Source organism: Dipteris shenzhenensis, chromosome 12 (assembly GCF_047967505.1).
Source record: "Dipteris shenzhenensis isolate YYH24624 ecotype China chromosome 12, Dip_SZ_1.0, whole genome shotgun sequence".
NCBI lineage: Eukaryota > Viridiplantae > Streptophyta > Polypodiopsida > Gleicheniales > Dipteridaceae > Dipteris > Dipteris shenzhenensis.
Window position 1 is genome coordinate 14,230,623 of NC_141607.1, and position 15,148 is coordinate 14,245,770.

Below are 15,148 nucleotides of genomic sequence, written 5' to 3' on the forward strand. Positions count from 1 at the left end.
ATGGAGGGTGGTGGAGGCTGGAGGAGCATACGCGAGCCACAAGAGGTGGAGCTGGAGGTGGCGATGGGAGCCGAGGAGGTCGAGCCGCAGGAGGTGGAGCTAGAGCGATGGAGGGTGGTGGAGGCTGGAGGAGCAGACACGAGCCGAGGAGGTGGCGCGAGCGATGGAGGAGCTGGCTGGAGGAGGTGGCACGACTGACGAAGGCTGCAGGAGGAGACGAGAGACGGAGCGCGCGAGGTGGCGACGGGAGCCGCAGAGGTGGGCGTCAATTGAAGGCGAAACGGCGCGACACATGGCAGCCCAGCTCGCCTCCCAACTCACCGCCACGTGGAAGGTTGGCCTCCCTCTGAGCTCTCCACGTGGCAGGTTGGCTCCTTAAGAAATAGAAGAATAGAAGAATAGATAGAAATAGAAGAAAAGACAAGAAGAGAGAGAGAGAGAGAGTCTTTTATTATCTACAATGAAGAACCCAAGTTGAACACTTGGTCATTGTGCTTGTCTGTGGATCCATGTGTGTAAAAAAGATGTAAATAAGAGTTGCTTCAACTCAGTAGTGCTTTGTGCTCCATCACTGTTGCATTGCAGTTATTTTCTGTGTCTGTTGCCCAGCACAATGCAGTGGCAGCAGGCGGAATTGAGGAGGAGAAAGGGCGAGTCTGATGCTCACAACAGAAATCTCAGGCACCAACCTTCTGGTCCTGTGAAATGGATTGAACAGCGTGACAATTCCAGACGAGAGTATTCTTTCCAAGGTCCTGCTCAGAACGTGCTTTCCGTGAGTCTTCCCTTCTTGTTCAATGCTCTTTGCTTGCACCCGCTTCATATTGGCTCTAGAACTCATGTCCTTCTGCCCACCTACTTAGGTGCTTCCTTTTGCATGGTGTTATTGCCTTTCTTTGGCAGGTCAACACCTTGAGAGATAGACGTCGCTTTTTGAACCGGCTTGTCGATTCCTTTCTGGGTCGTTTTTTCCCATTGGGATACCCCAACAGGTGGGTTTTTTCTTAAATATTTACAATTCCAACAGTTCTCCTCTTGTTGCACAGTTACTCAGATAACTAGATCTACCAGCTCTACATTATAGACATTAGTCAATCAGCATAGTAAAACCAGGTTTTTGTGGTTGCAGTGTTGCGGAGGGATATCTAACATACACTCAGTTTCGTGCTCTGCAGCACTTCTCAAGTGCGATACTCTCTGTTCTCTCAACCCAGGTAAGACTCTCTACGATCGTTTCATTCCCCTGGGTGAAGTTGCTGCTGTGGGCAAATGTTACCTCATTAAGTGGATAGACTAACTATGACCATTTTACAGTCCTTGCTGTGTGCAGCTGGTTTGAGGCCAACTCCTGCACAGGCCACAGTTGTTAGCTGGGTAATTCATTTATCACAGCAGCGTCATTGAGTAAATCAGAACATGTCATTATAATGGATGATAATACGTTTCTTTTTGTTCTCAGGTACTAAAGGATGGAATGCAACATGTAGGAAAATTAGTTTGTAGTACATGGGGTGCTCGGATGGATGCTGAACCCAAACGGTGGAGGATATTTGGTTGGTAGGCAGTGTTTCTATCCAGCTTATACATCTGCAAACATTAAATTATCCGAAAGCTGCAAAGTTTTGTATTCATTTCCCTGACGAGTCCAGTTGGGATTTCTGCAGCGGATGTCCTGTACGATATGGGAACTGCTCTGGAAGTCGTATCACCCTTGTGCCCACAATTATTTCTGGAAGTTGCAGGCGTGGCAAACCTTGCAAAGGTAGCTAGTTGCCTTTCTCTTGCAAGTTCTTGAAACGTTGAATTTTGGACAAGGTATACATGACCTTTGCTTGTTGCAGACTTCAAATATTTGTGGTACAAAAGCTGGAAGGTTCTGCTTCTTTTTATTAGTAGGTCTAAGCGACCAAATTTGGAAGGCCCTGCAGGTGGGGCATCTCGCTTGTGGGTTGTTATACTACGTGGGCACTTCTCTGTATGACCGAGTTTTCATGGTCTAATTTCTTGTGGGTGACTATCATGAGGTTTAATATGTGTTTTTTGGAGTTGAGAAATTCAACGCATTAGTCTTGTGTTTTTTGAACAACTAAGCTGCATAAACAATGAATCCGTAATACATGGCAATCCTAATTGTGAGGAGTTTGTGGGAGAAGTCACCGTGTGGCTTCGCAGAAGCTAAGGCCTTAGTAATATGCCCAATTAGAATGCATTAACACATGACTTTAACACTTGATTTGCTGCCCTATGTAACATGTGGCAAATTAGACCACTAAACTAGTTGGCACTCATCTTTTTTATCCAAGGTGGATGTATGTGGGCTGATGTGGCCCCTCAAAAATCTCTAACAACATGGCATGGCCAACCCAAGGTCTACTTGCCATTCTAACCACCAATCAATCAATTGTGAACCAATGGACTAATCCATAGGTTATCACTTGCTTTTCCACATAGTTCCTTGATGAACAGTAGATTCAGTCTAACACCCATCATGTTGGAATACTTGTCTTGCTTAACACTAGCAAGAGGATATTTGCCACGTGAACCTTTGTCGGACAGTATGCTAAACCTATTTCCATTAAATCTGTTTCATTGCTCAGAAAGTCTCTCATTCCAAGTGATGTTGAACTTCTTTGTGCTTAGTATTACGAGCGAGAGATTGTCGGATTCTTTGCTAGTGATAGAGCTCGAGTTATTCGCTAATCAAGGAGTTAGCTCTTTTTGTTCAAGCCTAGTATCTTTCAAGATTATTCGCTAATCAAAGAGTTAGCTCTTTTTGTTCAAGCCTATTATCTTTTTGAATAGATAGCCTCGCAAGTTGCAATTGTAACCTTTTAAAGCTTTTGTAGATGATAGAGCAATCTGCTTTGCTTCTCACTACTTCATGATAATGATGTAGGTCCAATGGTGAAACAAGGGTCGAGAAGTTGATTTATTGTCATCTGGGCATCTAGTCCAATCTATATCTTTACAGCTTTAATTACTACTTGTATACTCCATTCTATGAGTTATTGTTTTTTTGACATATTTCCAATGGCATTCTTCAGGCATTCTTTGATAATATTTCATTTGGATTCATTGGAGTGCAACTCTCGATTCTATTATCTCTTGAGCATTTCCTTTGCTTACTTAATTTGAGAATAAGTGTTTTGTCATTACTTCAATTCCCAAACAGTAATGCATAAACTAAGGTCTTCAATCAAAGATATTATTTGGGTCATTTTGTTGTTTTCATCGATCATTATGTCATCAACATATAGCACGATGAGACCTATATTGCCTTTGTCATCATGCTTTGTTCTTCGATTGTAATCTAATGGACTTCTGTTAAATTCTTTCCTTTGGGGGCGTTCATTGTTTTTGAGAATGAAGCATGAGTGCTTGCTTCAACCCATACAACACCCATTGGGAAAAGCAGACCTCACGTCCATCAACAATAATAGGGTTAATATTAGGATTATCTTTCTTTGTATAGGATATATTCCTCATTGTGGCCATTCTTTCGCTTGTTCTATAAACTTTTAATTTGTAAGATTGGATATGTTGAAGTGTGTGTGTGTGTGTGTATACATATATATATATGTATATATATCTATATGTATGTATGTATGTATGTATATCTATATCTATATCTATGTATGTATATATCTATATGTATGTATATATCTATATATATATATATATATATAGATATGTATATATATCTATATGTATGTATGTATGTATGTATGTATATCTATGTATATATATACATATATATATATATTACTATGGTCTACACCCACTATTGGGCGTTGATGACGTCAATGGGGATGTCGTAGTAGCTAGTCCATGCTATGCATGATGAAGTTTATGGTTTTCAACCTTATGAGTGATTATCATGAGATTGAAACTGCACTATGTTGTGTTTTTAGAGGATGAGTTTGGGAATGTTCCTGGATTCATCTAGGTGTATATATATATATACACACGCACACACACACACACACATATATATGTATAGGTATACATTTTTCAATGTTAGGGGGGACATACACACACGCACACATGTGTGTGTGTGTGTGTGTTGGCAGCAGTGTTCCGTGTGTGTGTGAGAGAAGGTGTGTGAGAGAGCAGGAGCAGGAGCACGATCGTGCCATCTCCGCGAGCTTGTCAGAGTTTGGTGCCCTCCAGTCATCGTCGTGACTTTTGTACGGTTACCCGTACAGGTCGTACGGCTGTTCCGTACAGGTCCGAGCCTGCCTCAGCTGCTCCGTATAGGCCCGCATCTGCTGCTGCTTTTCCGTACCTTTTGTACAATCTCCTAGGTGTGTCTGCGCTGCTTGTGGTGTGTAAGTGTGATCTCGGTGAGGTGTACGTCGATTTCTGTTTTGTCCTTGCCAGGAAACCTGCGCAGCCCCGTCCGTACATTTGTACAGTCGCCGTACGGCGTCCGTACGCCCATACGTCTCCAACTTTATCTGTCGTCCGTACAGGCTAGTCTTCCCGTACTCCGTCCATACCATCGTACTGTCAGGCTTCTCTCTGTGCAGCTCGTATATACCTCCGTACAACTCAGCATCGTCAGTACAATCTCGTACTTCCTGCCGTACAGGTTTGGGGCTTTTTGCTCTGGTGTCTTCCCTAACAGTCTTGTGCCAAAATCTTACCTTTCCCTCTACTATCTCCTCACCAGCTATACTCTTCTTCTCCTCTCTTGTGGGCTCCCTGTGGATATTTCTTTGGGACTGGTTTTTTTGGCTTCCACTACCCTTTTACAGGTACTTCATTTCTGAGCTCCCTTTCTTACAAAGTCATGGCAGAATATTCATATGAAAAAACGTTTCAAAAGGAGTGCTCGGTTCCCTGCAAGAAGCAAAAGCAGGTTGAGGGTCAGCATGACCCGATGCATGATACTCTTGAGGCTCAACTGGTATATGATGTAATGCATGAAGGATTTGCAGATACAAGGAAAGAGTGGAAAGACTCGGTTCCTTCAGTTGGCCTCATGGTTGAGGTTGATGAAATTGTGGATCCAATCAGAGAATATGCTAAGAATGCAGTCATATTATTTTTTCCAGGCCGGATGCCACCTGCTGCAGAGATAGGCAACTGGTTGACACGCACATTGGCTGGCTCTTTTGTTCGTAAAGTACATTATGCAGCCAGGGGCTTTTTTGAGGTTATCATGGTGGATGAGATCCACATACAAATGCTTTTGGAACATTCACCTCTCTTTTTTGGGCAGCAAATGGTGCATGTTTTGCCATGGTCTCCCACAAGGGACTTTCAGGCTTTAATCCGACACAGATGCCCGGTTTGGGTTGAAGTTGTTGATTTCCCACAATGTATGGCCTCACTTTTGCCTAAAATTGCAGCATCTTTAGGTAAAGTGGTCTGCCCACCACGGCCAAATGGCAACTCAAACAGATTTTGCATTCTCTGGGATACTGATAATCCCACACCGGACTCTTATTCAGTCACGGTGAATAATGTGAACATGGGAAGTGCTTTTTATAAACTCAAATGGGGTTTATTTGCAGGGGCCTGTTTTGAGTGCAAAAAGTTTGGACACATGGCTTCACAGTGTCCAATGAATCAACATAAAATGCCTCGTGCCACTTTGCCAGTTCACATGCCTACCAAAGATGCCCCTACTCCAGTTGCCAACAAAAATAAAAGCAGTAGACAGCCTTCTGGGAGTCAGGATAAAGGCAAAGCTCCAGTGGCTCCCAATGGGAATCTCACTTCACATTCACCTCCTACTATTCAATCCTCGACCAAAGGACAGCAACCTTCAACTGATGGCTGGCAAAGTCCAAGAAAAGTTAATTCTGCTCGAAGAATTCCACCCCCCCGCACTTGGAGTGGTGCATCTTCTAGCGGAAATACCCCAGAGATAAATACAGGAATTGGGATTACATGGGCTGCAGTAACAGCCAGCAGAACACTCTTCCCTGAAGAAGAGGTTGCTGCTTTGCTGTCTACTTCTCAGGCGGCTACTTCTTCTCAGGGGCGAGGCCTCGACCCTGAGATAGAAATGCAAGGCTGACCTCATAAATTTTGCTGCTGTACATAGTTGTTACATTACTATAAATACCTGTATATATGACTGCTCACATCAAATGTTTTACACTCAATGTCTAGGGCATGTGTGACAGTAGGAAATGGAAATCTGTGTGGCTGTACATCAACAGATTTCAGCCTGACATAGTGGCATTACAAGAACACAACCAACGTATCTATGCAGGCAAGACAGGACACTACTGTGGATATGATATTTTCTATGCTGGGGAGCACTCTTTCTCAGGGGTTGTCCTTCTGATCAAACATGAGCTTCAACCAGTCATTGCTTTAAATGACAACAAAGGCAGATGGCTTGTTCTCCAATGCATTATTAGAGGAGAGGTGTTTGAATTTGCTTTGCACCTCAGTCCTCTAGAGAAAGAACTGCAATTTGGGATGCCATGCAACAATATCCATGGAGATATCATGCCTACATATGTGGGGATTTCAATAATGCTCCACAACAGGGAGACAACACCTCCAGACATGACCATATGTTATCTCCTGAAAGGCATGCATGGTCTCAACTACTTTTGCATCTGGATCTGGTTGACCTTTGGAAGGAATTGCAGCCTTTGTCACCGGGCTACACTTTTCAACATAATGCTCTTTCCGCTTATCAGGCACGTCTGGATCGATGGTATAGTGTTGCTCCCCAACAAAATGGGGATTTTACATGCAAAATGTGGATTGACTATGCCTTTGTGCATTCAGACCATGCCCCACTATGGTTGCGGTTATCTTTTCATAATATGCCAGATGATAGATTGCCACAAAGGAGACATCTAATCATAAACAATAGTTATTTGCAACATGCTAATTTCAAGGCAATGGTTACTGAAGCAGCTCATTGTCTTTCCTCTAGCAGCCATATTCATGTTGATGGTGCCTAGGATTCTTTTATTTCTAAAATGCAAGTTGTGATTAGAGCTTATGGCAAGTCTTACATGAAGACTCTGAGGGAAACCATTGCTCAGGCCAAATCCACTTGTCAAGACCTCATTGAACTCAGCCATCATCGTTTGTTGTCCATGCATGAGCAAAGAACACTATGCCAGGCCAGACATTGTCTTAAACTAAATGATCACAAGAAACTGGCAAAATGAGAGACTAGAGCAAGACAAAGAGCCTTTACAGATAAAGGCTGCTCTTTCAAAGAATTTTTCAAAAGTTTACATCAGAGGAGAATCAAAACAGAAATTTGCAGAGTACTTATGCCTGATGGATCATGGACTACTTCACGGTCACAGCTTGCTTCTGTTTGTGTGCATCATTTCTCTCAGCAATTTGGCTCTGCAGCTCCTCCCTCGCAACAGATTTTGCTTGCACGAAATTTACTGTTGCAACATGTTTCTCCTATCATTTCCCCTACTCAAGCTTTGGAATTGGAGGAACCCTTTACCGAGAGGGAACTGTCAGATGCGATCAAATCATGTGGCAGATGGAAATCCCCAAGATGGGATGGTTTAACAGTCGAGTTTTTTCTAGAATATTGGCCTATTTTGAAGCATTCATTGCTATATATGGTGAATGTGGCGGGGCAAAATCAAAAAATGCCGGCCACATGGAAGAGAGGTCTTGTTAAACTCCTTCCCAAAAAACAAATTTGTGAGTCTTTGGCAGACTGGAGACCTATCACTCTTATGCCCGTAATTTACAAAGTCACTACCAAAATGATTGTTGATCGGCTAAAGGGGTTTCTACATGATGGGTTGCATCCTGCTCAATATGGCTTTGTCCCGCGTAGGCATATCACAGATAACATTGCTAATGCATACATTGGAATTGAATATGCCAAATACACACAGCAGGATGTTTTGTTATTGCAAGTTGATATTGCCAAAGCCTTTGATACTGTTCAGTGGGATTTTATTTCATCGACCATGCAGGCATTGGGTTTTGGCACAAAAATGCAGCAACTCATCACTTGGCTATATCAAGATAGTGAAGCTGCCTGCATACTTTCAGGAGATATTTCTCCATCCTGGACTCTTGCTTGTTCTGTTAGGCAAGGATGTCCCCTGAGTGCTTTACTTTTTGCCATAGCCACTCATCCACTGCTTCAATATCTGGATCACCTCTTGGACACTGACCAATTGCATGGTTTGGAGATTCTTGGCAGTCATAGCATGATTGCTCAGGCATATGCTGATGACTCATTCTTTACTCCAAAAAATACTCGGGCTGATCTGTCCATGATTATGCATGCTCTTTCCACATATGGATTGGCTGCCGGCCTTCGGGTAAATTTTCAGAAATCAAATTGCTGCCGTTACATGCACAAGAATGGCACAACCTTCTGTGGCCTGGGGAAATTGTCCCCGCTTCTCAATTTATTCGACATCTTGGTTATCCTCTAGGCTGGGGACTCACCCGTTCACAACAAACTGATTGGGTGCTAGTAAAGTTAAGGGCAAAACTTGAATATTGGAAGCTTGCAACTTGGCCATTACATGTTCGTTTGCGAATTACACAATCCATTTTGATAGCATACATACAATTTTATCTGCCTCTCACTATGTTCACTAAGGCAGATGTGGTTTCATTTATGTCAGCTATCATGGAAATTTTCTGGCGTTCAAAACATGGCAAGAAAAGTCTCAGATTACTCTCTATGCATCATCTCTGTTCTCCAAAGATGCACGGGGGTCTGAACATTCTCAATATTCAAATGCATTTACTTGCTCACAGAGGGAAAATGATGATACAGTTTATGCAAGGAGATCAGCCCTGGGCTTTCATGATCCGCTCTCTCTTATTACATCTTCATACATCTGCCTTTGGGAATTGGCAGCCTACTCAGTGGGATTTTTTATTTGGCTCTATCCAAGGCAAGATCAGAGGATGCCCTTTTGTCTCTCGTCTGCTTCTTGATTGGAAACACATTCTATCCCACTTGGAATGGCATGGCAGGGACTCTCTCTCGGGCAACTCTTTGAGGGCAGAGAATATTTTTTGGATTAAAGTATTCCACCTCCTTTGGCCATACAAGAACCCCGACGTTCTTATTTTCTCTCCTTTAAAGGCATTTCATCTGCGGCGGATGTACTTCAGGATGATGGCACAATTTTATCTTTTTCTATGGCTGCTCGCAAATATGGCTTGGGAGCTCATTATCGTCCTTTATGGCATAAAATTTCAGTAATGCTCCAACCGTACTTGCCAGTACCTCATTTGGAACTTTAGAATCGGCTTGAGGATTGGATTTTACGCTCTCCTTCCTTATACGCCCATCCTTTGAAGCTCTCACATATCACAGTGTCATCACTGTATAAAGTGTTATTACCTCCACCTTGGATTTCCCATAGAGCAAATACTGTTTGGCATATGGATCGTCCAATGAAGTGGTGGAGAAAAAGGCTGCGTCTCTATTGGCATTACAAAGTCCCTCTTCGACAACAGCTTTTCCTATGGCGAGTTCTCCTTGGCATTTTTCCATCCGGACAGTTACTCGCACACAGACATATTGCTTTAGCTGTTTGTCACAGATGCCAGCACTCTACTGAATCAGTGCTTCACATTTTTTGGTCCTATCCAAATACTTCTGATCTCATTGCTCTCATCAGACAAAGGCTTTGACAGCGATTTCCTACTGTTACTTTTGGCAGATTTTTCTGGTTGTTTGGTTTTCATCCACAGAGACAGGGTTTTGATTTATTTTTTGTATGGGTGCGCTATTGGACCCTATGGACTTTATGGATGGACAGAAATCATAGAGTCTTTGGTGATCCAATATTTTCTTCTTTTCTTTTTTTCAAACGCTCTCTGCAACAATCATTCTATGATTGTCTTCAGACTCGTTTGATTGATCAGGATGTGTATACAGCTTATACTGAGATCTTTAGTTGAGTAGTAACTACTTTGTTCTTGAAGTAACTATGAATGTAATTATTTTACAGCAATAAAAGATTTCTTCCCACAAAAAAAAAGTGTGTGTATGTGTGTGTGTGTGTTTTAGAATGTCCCTCAAGCAATCCCTATATGATAGTTATGCTACAAAGGACTTGGATGCTACTAGCCTTGAAGTGTTTTCTGACTGTTTTTGAGTTCTTCCATTAGGCTCTCTTTTGGAGTCTAATGTTATGTACATTGATTTCATGTTAATAATATAGTTACTGGATTCACAAAAAAAAAAAGTGTGTGTGTGTGTTTACATACATACATACATACATACATACATACATATATATATATATATATATAGAGAGAGAGAGAGAGAGAGAGAGAGAGAGAGCAAACCTCACACACACCAAACTGAGAAGGAGAGAAAACACAAGAGACTACAAGGAATCCCAAGACAAAACCCCCAAAACTGGTGGGGAAAACCTCTGCTATATGTGGCACCAACTGCTCCACAATGAGATTCTCAACAATTGTGGGAGGGGGGCCTATACATAAGCAGCCATCCCCCCCTCTAGCAAGCTGGTTTGTGGGACGACCCCTGCTGTAGGTGGGTGGACCCCCTACCTGCCCATGGGGGCTGCCACACGAGGGCTGGCACTCAGCCTGTAATAGGGGCCACTCCCCTTCCCTAGGCAGCCCGACTGAGCTCCACAGGGCCAACCTAGCAGCCATGTTGGCCGACCCCCTCAGCCCTACAAATAGGGGCCACCACACAGCCCTCTAGGGGCCTCCACCCCTCCAACCAGTGGCTGACTAAGCCGCCTCAGCCTACAGCCCTATGAGGCCTACAAGCCTTAAGGGGCTGCCCCCCTGCCATCCTGGCCTGCCCAGCCTCCTACCCTAGTATGGACTGCCACACAGCCATAAAAGGGGGTTGACCCGTGGCAACCAGCATGCCTAGAGGACCCTCGGGTGGGGCCTCCACAGTGGGCAAGGCTGCCCTGAGCCCTACCCTACTCTACGCTCACGGGGGGTGGGCACACTGCAACAAAGGCCCTCACTCAGCCTACCCTAACCTCTCACGGAGGAGGCACACCCACAAGCAGGGCCCTCTCTCTCTACAATGTGACACCAGGAGATGTTGACCTCCAACACCCCCTCTCAGCTCTTGGATCATGATCGCTAGCTGGGTGCACTGCTGGAACAAATGGAGGAATCCATCATGTGATGCTCCATCGCTGAAGACCGCCACACGTTTTGTCGAAGTAGCCCCCGTCTCAGCATGATCATTGGAAATTTGGTGTGGTTGCTTCCAAGCGACAGGTGCTAGGTATACTCCTTTGGTCTGGTACTAGTAACAATAATCCAACTGGTACAACAATCCAACTGATATGGTTGTCAGTGCAAGGTGTGCTTCCCTGCATGGGCACCTGTATATCAAAGCTATACAGCCCCCTTTGAAGCCCGCTCTCAAGTCCAAATTGGTACACCGTCCCCAGATCGATGAACCTCAATGCTCATGTAACAATGGGCATCGAACAGCTCACAAGGATCAATCTACTGTGTCTGGATCCCCCATCACAGGTTTTATGCCACCATAACAGCCTCGCACATTGGAGACCCCCTCTTAGGGTTAACGTCCCCGCTTGCTCCCATCCTCTCCATGAGCTCAGAGAGTTTTCTCTCCATCTATCGGTGTCGTTATGATCATGACTATGTGTTTTCTTTTGTATTTGTCATGGGTGTTGATGCCTGCTTAGTGGCTCCCCCCTTAGTTCATGGGATCAGTTTCTTTTAGTCTCATAGACCCTTTTTTTCTTTCTTTCTTTTGCTATCGTCCCTTGCTTCTCCTACTCATCCTTTCCTTCTCCTATCTTTCCCCTTCCTCTCATTCTTTTCACCTATTCTATCCCCTTTTTGTACACCTGTTCCCGTCAACTTTACTACAATGGGAGGCTCTTTCCTCGAGCCCTTTATCCTGACATGTGTACGTCCTTGAGCTCTTCTCGAGCCACATCATTAATACAATGATGATCTTGCTTATTTGAGTGTTGAAGAATATGGCTAGTCCCATGCTTGTAAGCACAAGAGTCTCATTAACCAATCTTCATGATGGTGCATCATGCTTTATAAGTTGGCACTTCAATATTCAGTTATGATTCCTAGCTTGTAAGTCTTGACTATATAGTATTGCCAATTGGTGACAAGGGTTCAAGAGGATCCTACAAAAATGACATTAGGAAGCTACCCAATTATGTTCTAGTAACACAGGATGTGAAGGTGATATATGCACAACTTCAGAGGGAGCGTAAGACCATAGGTAGACAGGTTACGAATTCACATCAACTGACTACAATTTATGTACGTAGGGGTAGAGGCAAAGGCAAAGGCAAAGGCGGGGGAGTTTGCCCAAGCGATATACTAAGCGCTCAAGTTGCCTTGTGCTCAACTTGTTTCTTATCTTTATATGGAAGGAGTACATACCCTAGTTTCTCTTGCAAGCCCTTGCTCAATATTCCTACACATTGTAATTGTCATGGAATATTCGATTAAATGTTATAAGTCATCTAGTTTGTTCAAATATTATATATTAAAAATTTTTTCTCACCTATTACAAGATCTTTTCGCACTTGAGGAGTAGAATGGTCATTGGTCTCCCTCCACTCAATTGGTTTTACACCAATTTCCTTTCTTCTAGATGTGGGTCTAGAGAAGGATATGTCGATGCAATTCTGATGTTGAAGAAGCTCTCTATCTAGCTCCAAAGTGCTCCTTGTAATGAAAGGGGGAAGGGGAGATTAGAGAAAGGAGTAGAATTGGTAGGAGGGAGAGGGAGAAAGGGGGAGAATGAGAAAGAAAGAAAGAAATTTTATTAGAGTCTTCGGAAGACCGATGGGTCTATGAGACTGAAAGAAACCTAATACAAACCACAGTAAGGGTGGAGCTACTAAACGAGCATCATCACCCGTGCTGAGTCCTAAGTGTGATCATACATAGTCAAATACCTCTGGGTGTGACAATGAAAAGGAAGACTGGAATGGAGCTGCATCCTCCGTATGTCATGTCGCCCTGGCTAGTGCATAGTCGGTGATGGGACGCTGGCGTCTATCAAGGGGTGCTATGCGTCTCGGTCTCTTGGAGGAGGCTCGACTCAAGACCAGAGCCACCGTGACTCATGTGGGACGTGTCCCGGGTCTAAACAGTGATGGGAGGTCCCCCAAAGTGATTTGTGTGTCCCCTCGATGCCTCGTGTGTCGTGCTACAGTCGTCGGGTTGGGGTCTCTATCATGTTTGCGGCTAGAGACTGGAGGATCAATATCACTCGATGGAAAGAACTCTGTGACTTGCTCTGAGAGGTGTCTCGTGGTGTGGCTAAGCCCCGTCGCCTGAGTAAGTACTCTCTGTGTCGGACCCCCTCGTGAATGAAGGCCGCGAGGCATCTCTGATCTAGGTAGGCGAGGAATTTGGAAAGGGGCCTGAAGCCGTCTCTAAAGAGATAGTGGTAGCGACCTTGGATCTCGTAGTACACTGGGCACTAGGAAATAAAATGCTCCTCCGACTCAACCTCTTGACAGTTGCACAATGTGCATATGCGATGCTCCCTAGGGATCCCCTCTGCTCTGCGACTCTCTATGCGGAGGCGGTGTGATGATATCTGAAATTGTCCGATGGAGATCCGTAGTGAGTGAGGCATGTGTAGCTCAGTGTACCCCAGTGGTGTGATGAATCCCTCCTTTGAAATATGAAGACAGTGATCTCTGTAGAAGCTTAGCTTCACTGGAAGCTCCCTCGGCTCCAACCAGGTCCTAAAGGTGTGTAACTGCAGGAGATCCTCTCGAATGACCTGGTTGGTGTGTGGCCCGATTGGGATGGTGGGTTGGAGTATCGGGGGGGCATTCAAACTGTACTGAAAAGGAGATATCCTATCGATGTGAAACCCCAGTCTAACAAACCATTTGTGAATCCGTGCATACCAACCTCGCTCATCTCCCTCTGCTGCCAACCTCATGGAGGAATCAAGAGCCAACCATGGCAACATTTGTCTCCCTGATGTGTAGTCCCCATATGATCTGACCCGGTGTACATATGTGATGGTTTGAAAGGCTGCATCTAGCTGGAGTGGAGAAGCACCAAACTCGGCCTGAATGATATGATGTGGTACAGATGGTTTCCCCCGGATCATTCGTGAGAGCATAAGGATCTGCAGGCGCTCCACCCGTGTCCACTCTATATCTGACATGTCAGGTCCCCAACAAGGGCTGCCATACATACCAGCTGGTCGGACCAAGGAGTCGAAGAGAAGAGCCTTGGTCTGAGGGTCCTTGAAATGGGAGTGGAAGCATTGTCTCTCTAGCCGAGCCAGTGAGGTGTATCCCTTGCTCAGTCTGGCCTGCATTGCTGGTCTCATCGTGAAGGTCGGGCTGGAGAAGATGACCCCTAAGTGTATGAGGATACGATCTCAACTGGTGACCCACCAAAAGTGAACTGCCCCCGGTGCATGGCTACTGAGAGGTGTGAGAGATCATGACCTTGGTCTTGCCAAGGTTGATCTCCAAATCATGGGATAAACAGAAAGCCTGCAGTGCATCTAGGTGTCGCTGGAGCCCCTCGGCTGTGGATGACAAGAGTGCCACGTCATCTGCATAAAGAAGAATCTTGATGATGATCCCGGCAAGTGAGCAACCGGTCCCTCCAGAAGCCCCCATGAAGGTCTCAAGCTTGTCGATGTAGAGGCCAAACAGGGTTGGTAATAAGGGACAACCCTGTTTGACCCCTATGGTGCTCAAGATCTCATATGTCCAACATGCGCCTGTCTGAACTTGGCCTGAGACTCTCATAAAGTGCCATGACTGCCTAGATGCTCTCTTTGGTTAAATCCCAATGCCTATAGGCGTGTGATGAGTCGAGCTCGAGGTACTATGTCAAAGGCTTTGCGGAAATCCACAAAGCAGCAATATACCCTCTCCTTCCGTGATCTGGTCTCCTCTATGACACTCCTGAGTGTGAGTATGTGATCCATAGTCCCATGGTCTCGCCTGAAACCGGCCTGACCCTTTGCTCTGAGCCCTCTCATCTGGACAGACTGACCGACACATCCAATACTGTTGCATAGATCTTGGACATCACATGTCCAATCATGATAGTCATGTAGTTACTCGAGTTCATGGGATCCCTTGCCTTGTGGATGGGGGTGATGGTGTTGAGTGTTCGAGTGCAGGGGAAGCCAAGGCAAACAGCGTCATTGAATAGCTTTGCTAGGATC

General features: G+C 44.7%; 1 protein-coding gene across 1 annotated transcript in view; it reads left to right on the forward strand.

Moving 5' to 3' along the window:
* The first annotated feature begins 431 nt into the window (after window positions 1-431).
* RUS2 (root UVB sensitive protein (Protein of unknown function, DUF647)) overlaps window positions 432-15,148 on the forward strand; it is a 29,811-nt gene continuing 15,094 nt past the window's right edge. The window contains exons 1-6 of the mRNA XM_087382607.1: window positions 432-775; window positions 904-992; window positions 1,130-1,214; window positions 1,315-1,374; window positions 1,460-1,553; window positions 1,665-1,762. Of these exons, the coding sequence (XP_087238733.1) occupies window positions 614-775; window positions 904-992; window positions 1,130-1,214; window positions 1,315-1,374; window positions 1,460-1,553; window positions 1,665-1,762 (588 nt within the window). The 5' untranslated portion in view covers window positions 432-613. The remainder of the gene's footprint in view (window positions 776-903; window positions 993-1,129; window positions 1,215-1,314; window positions 1,375-1,459; window positions 1,554-1,664; window positions 1,763-15,148) is intronic.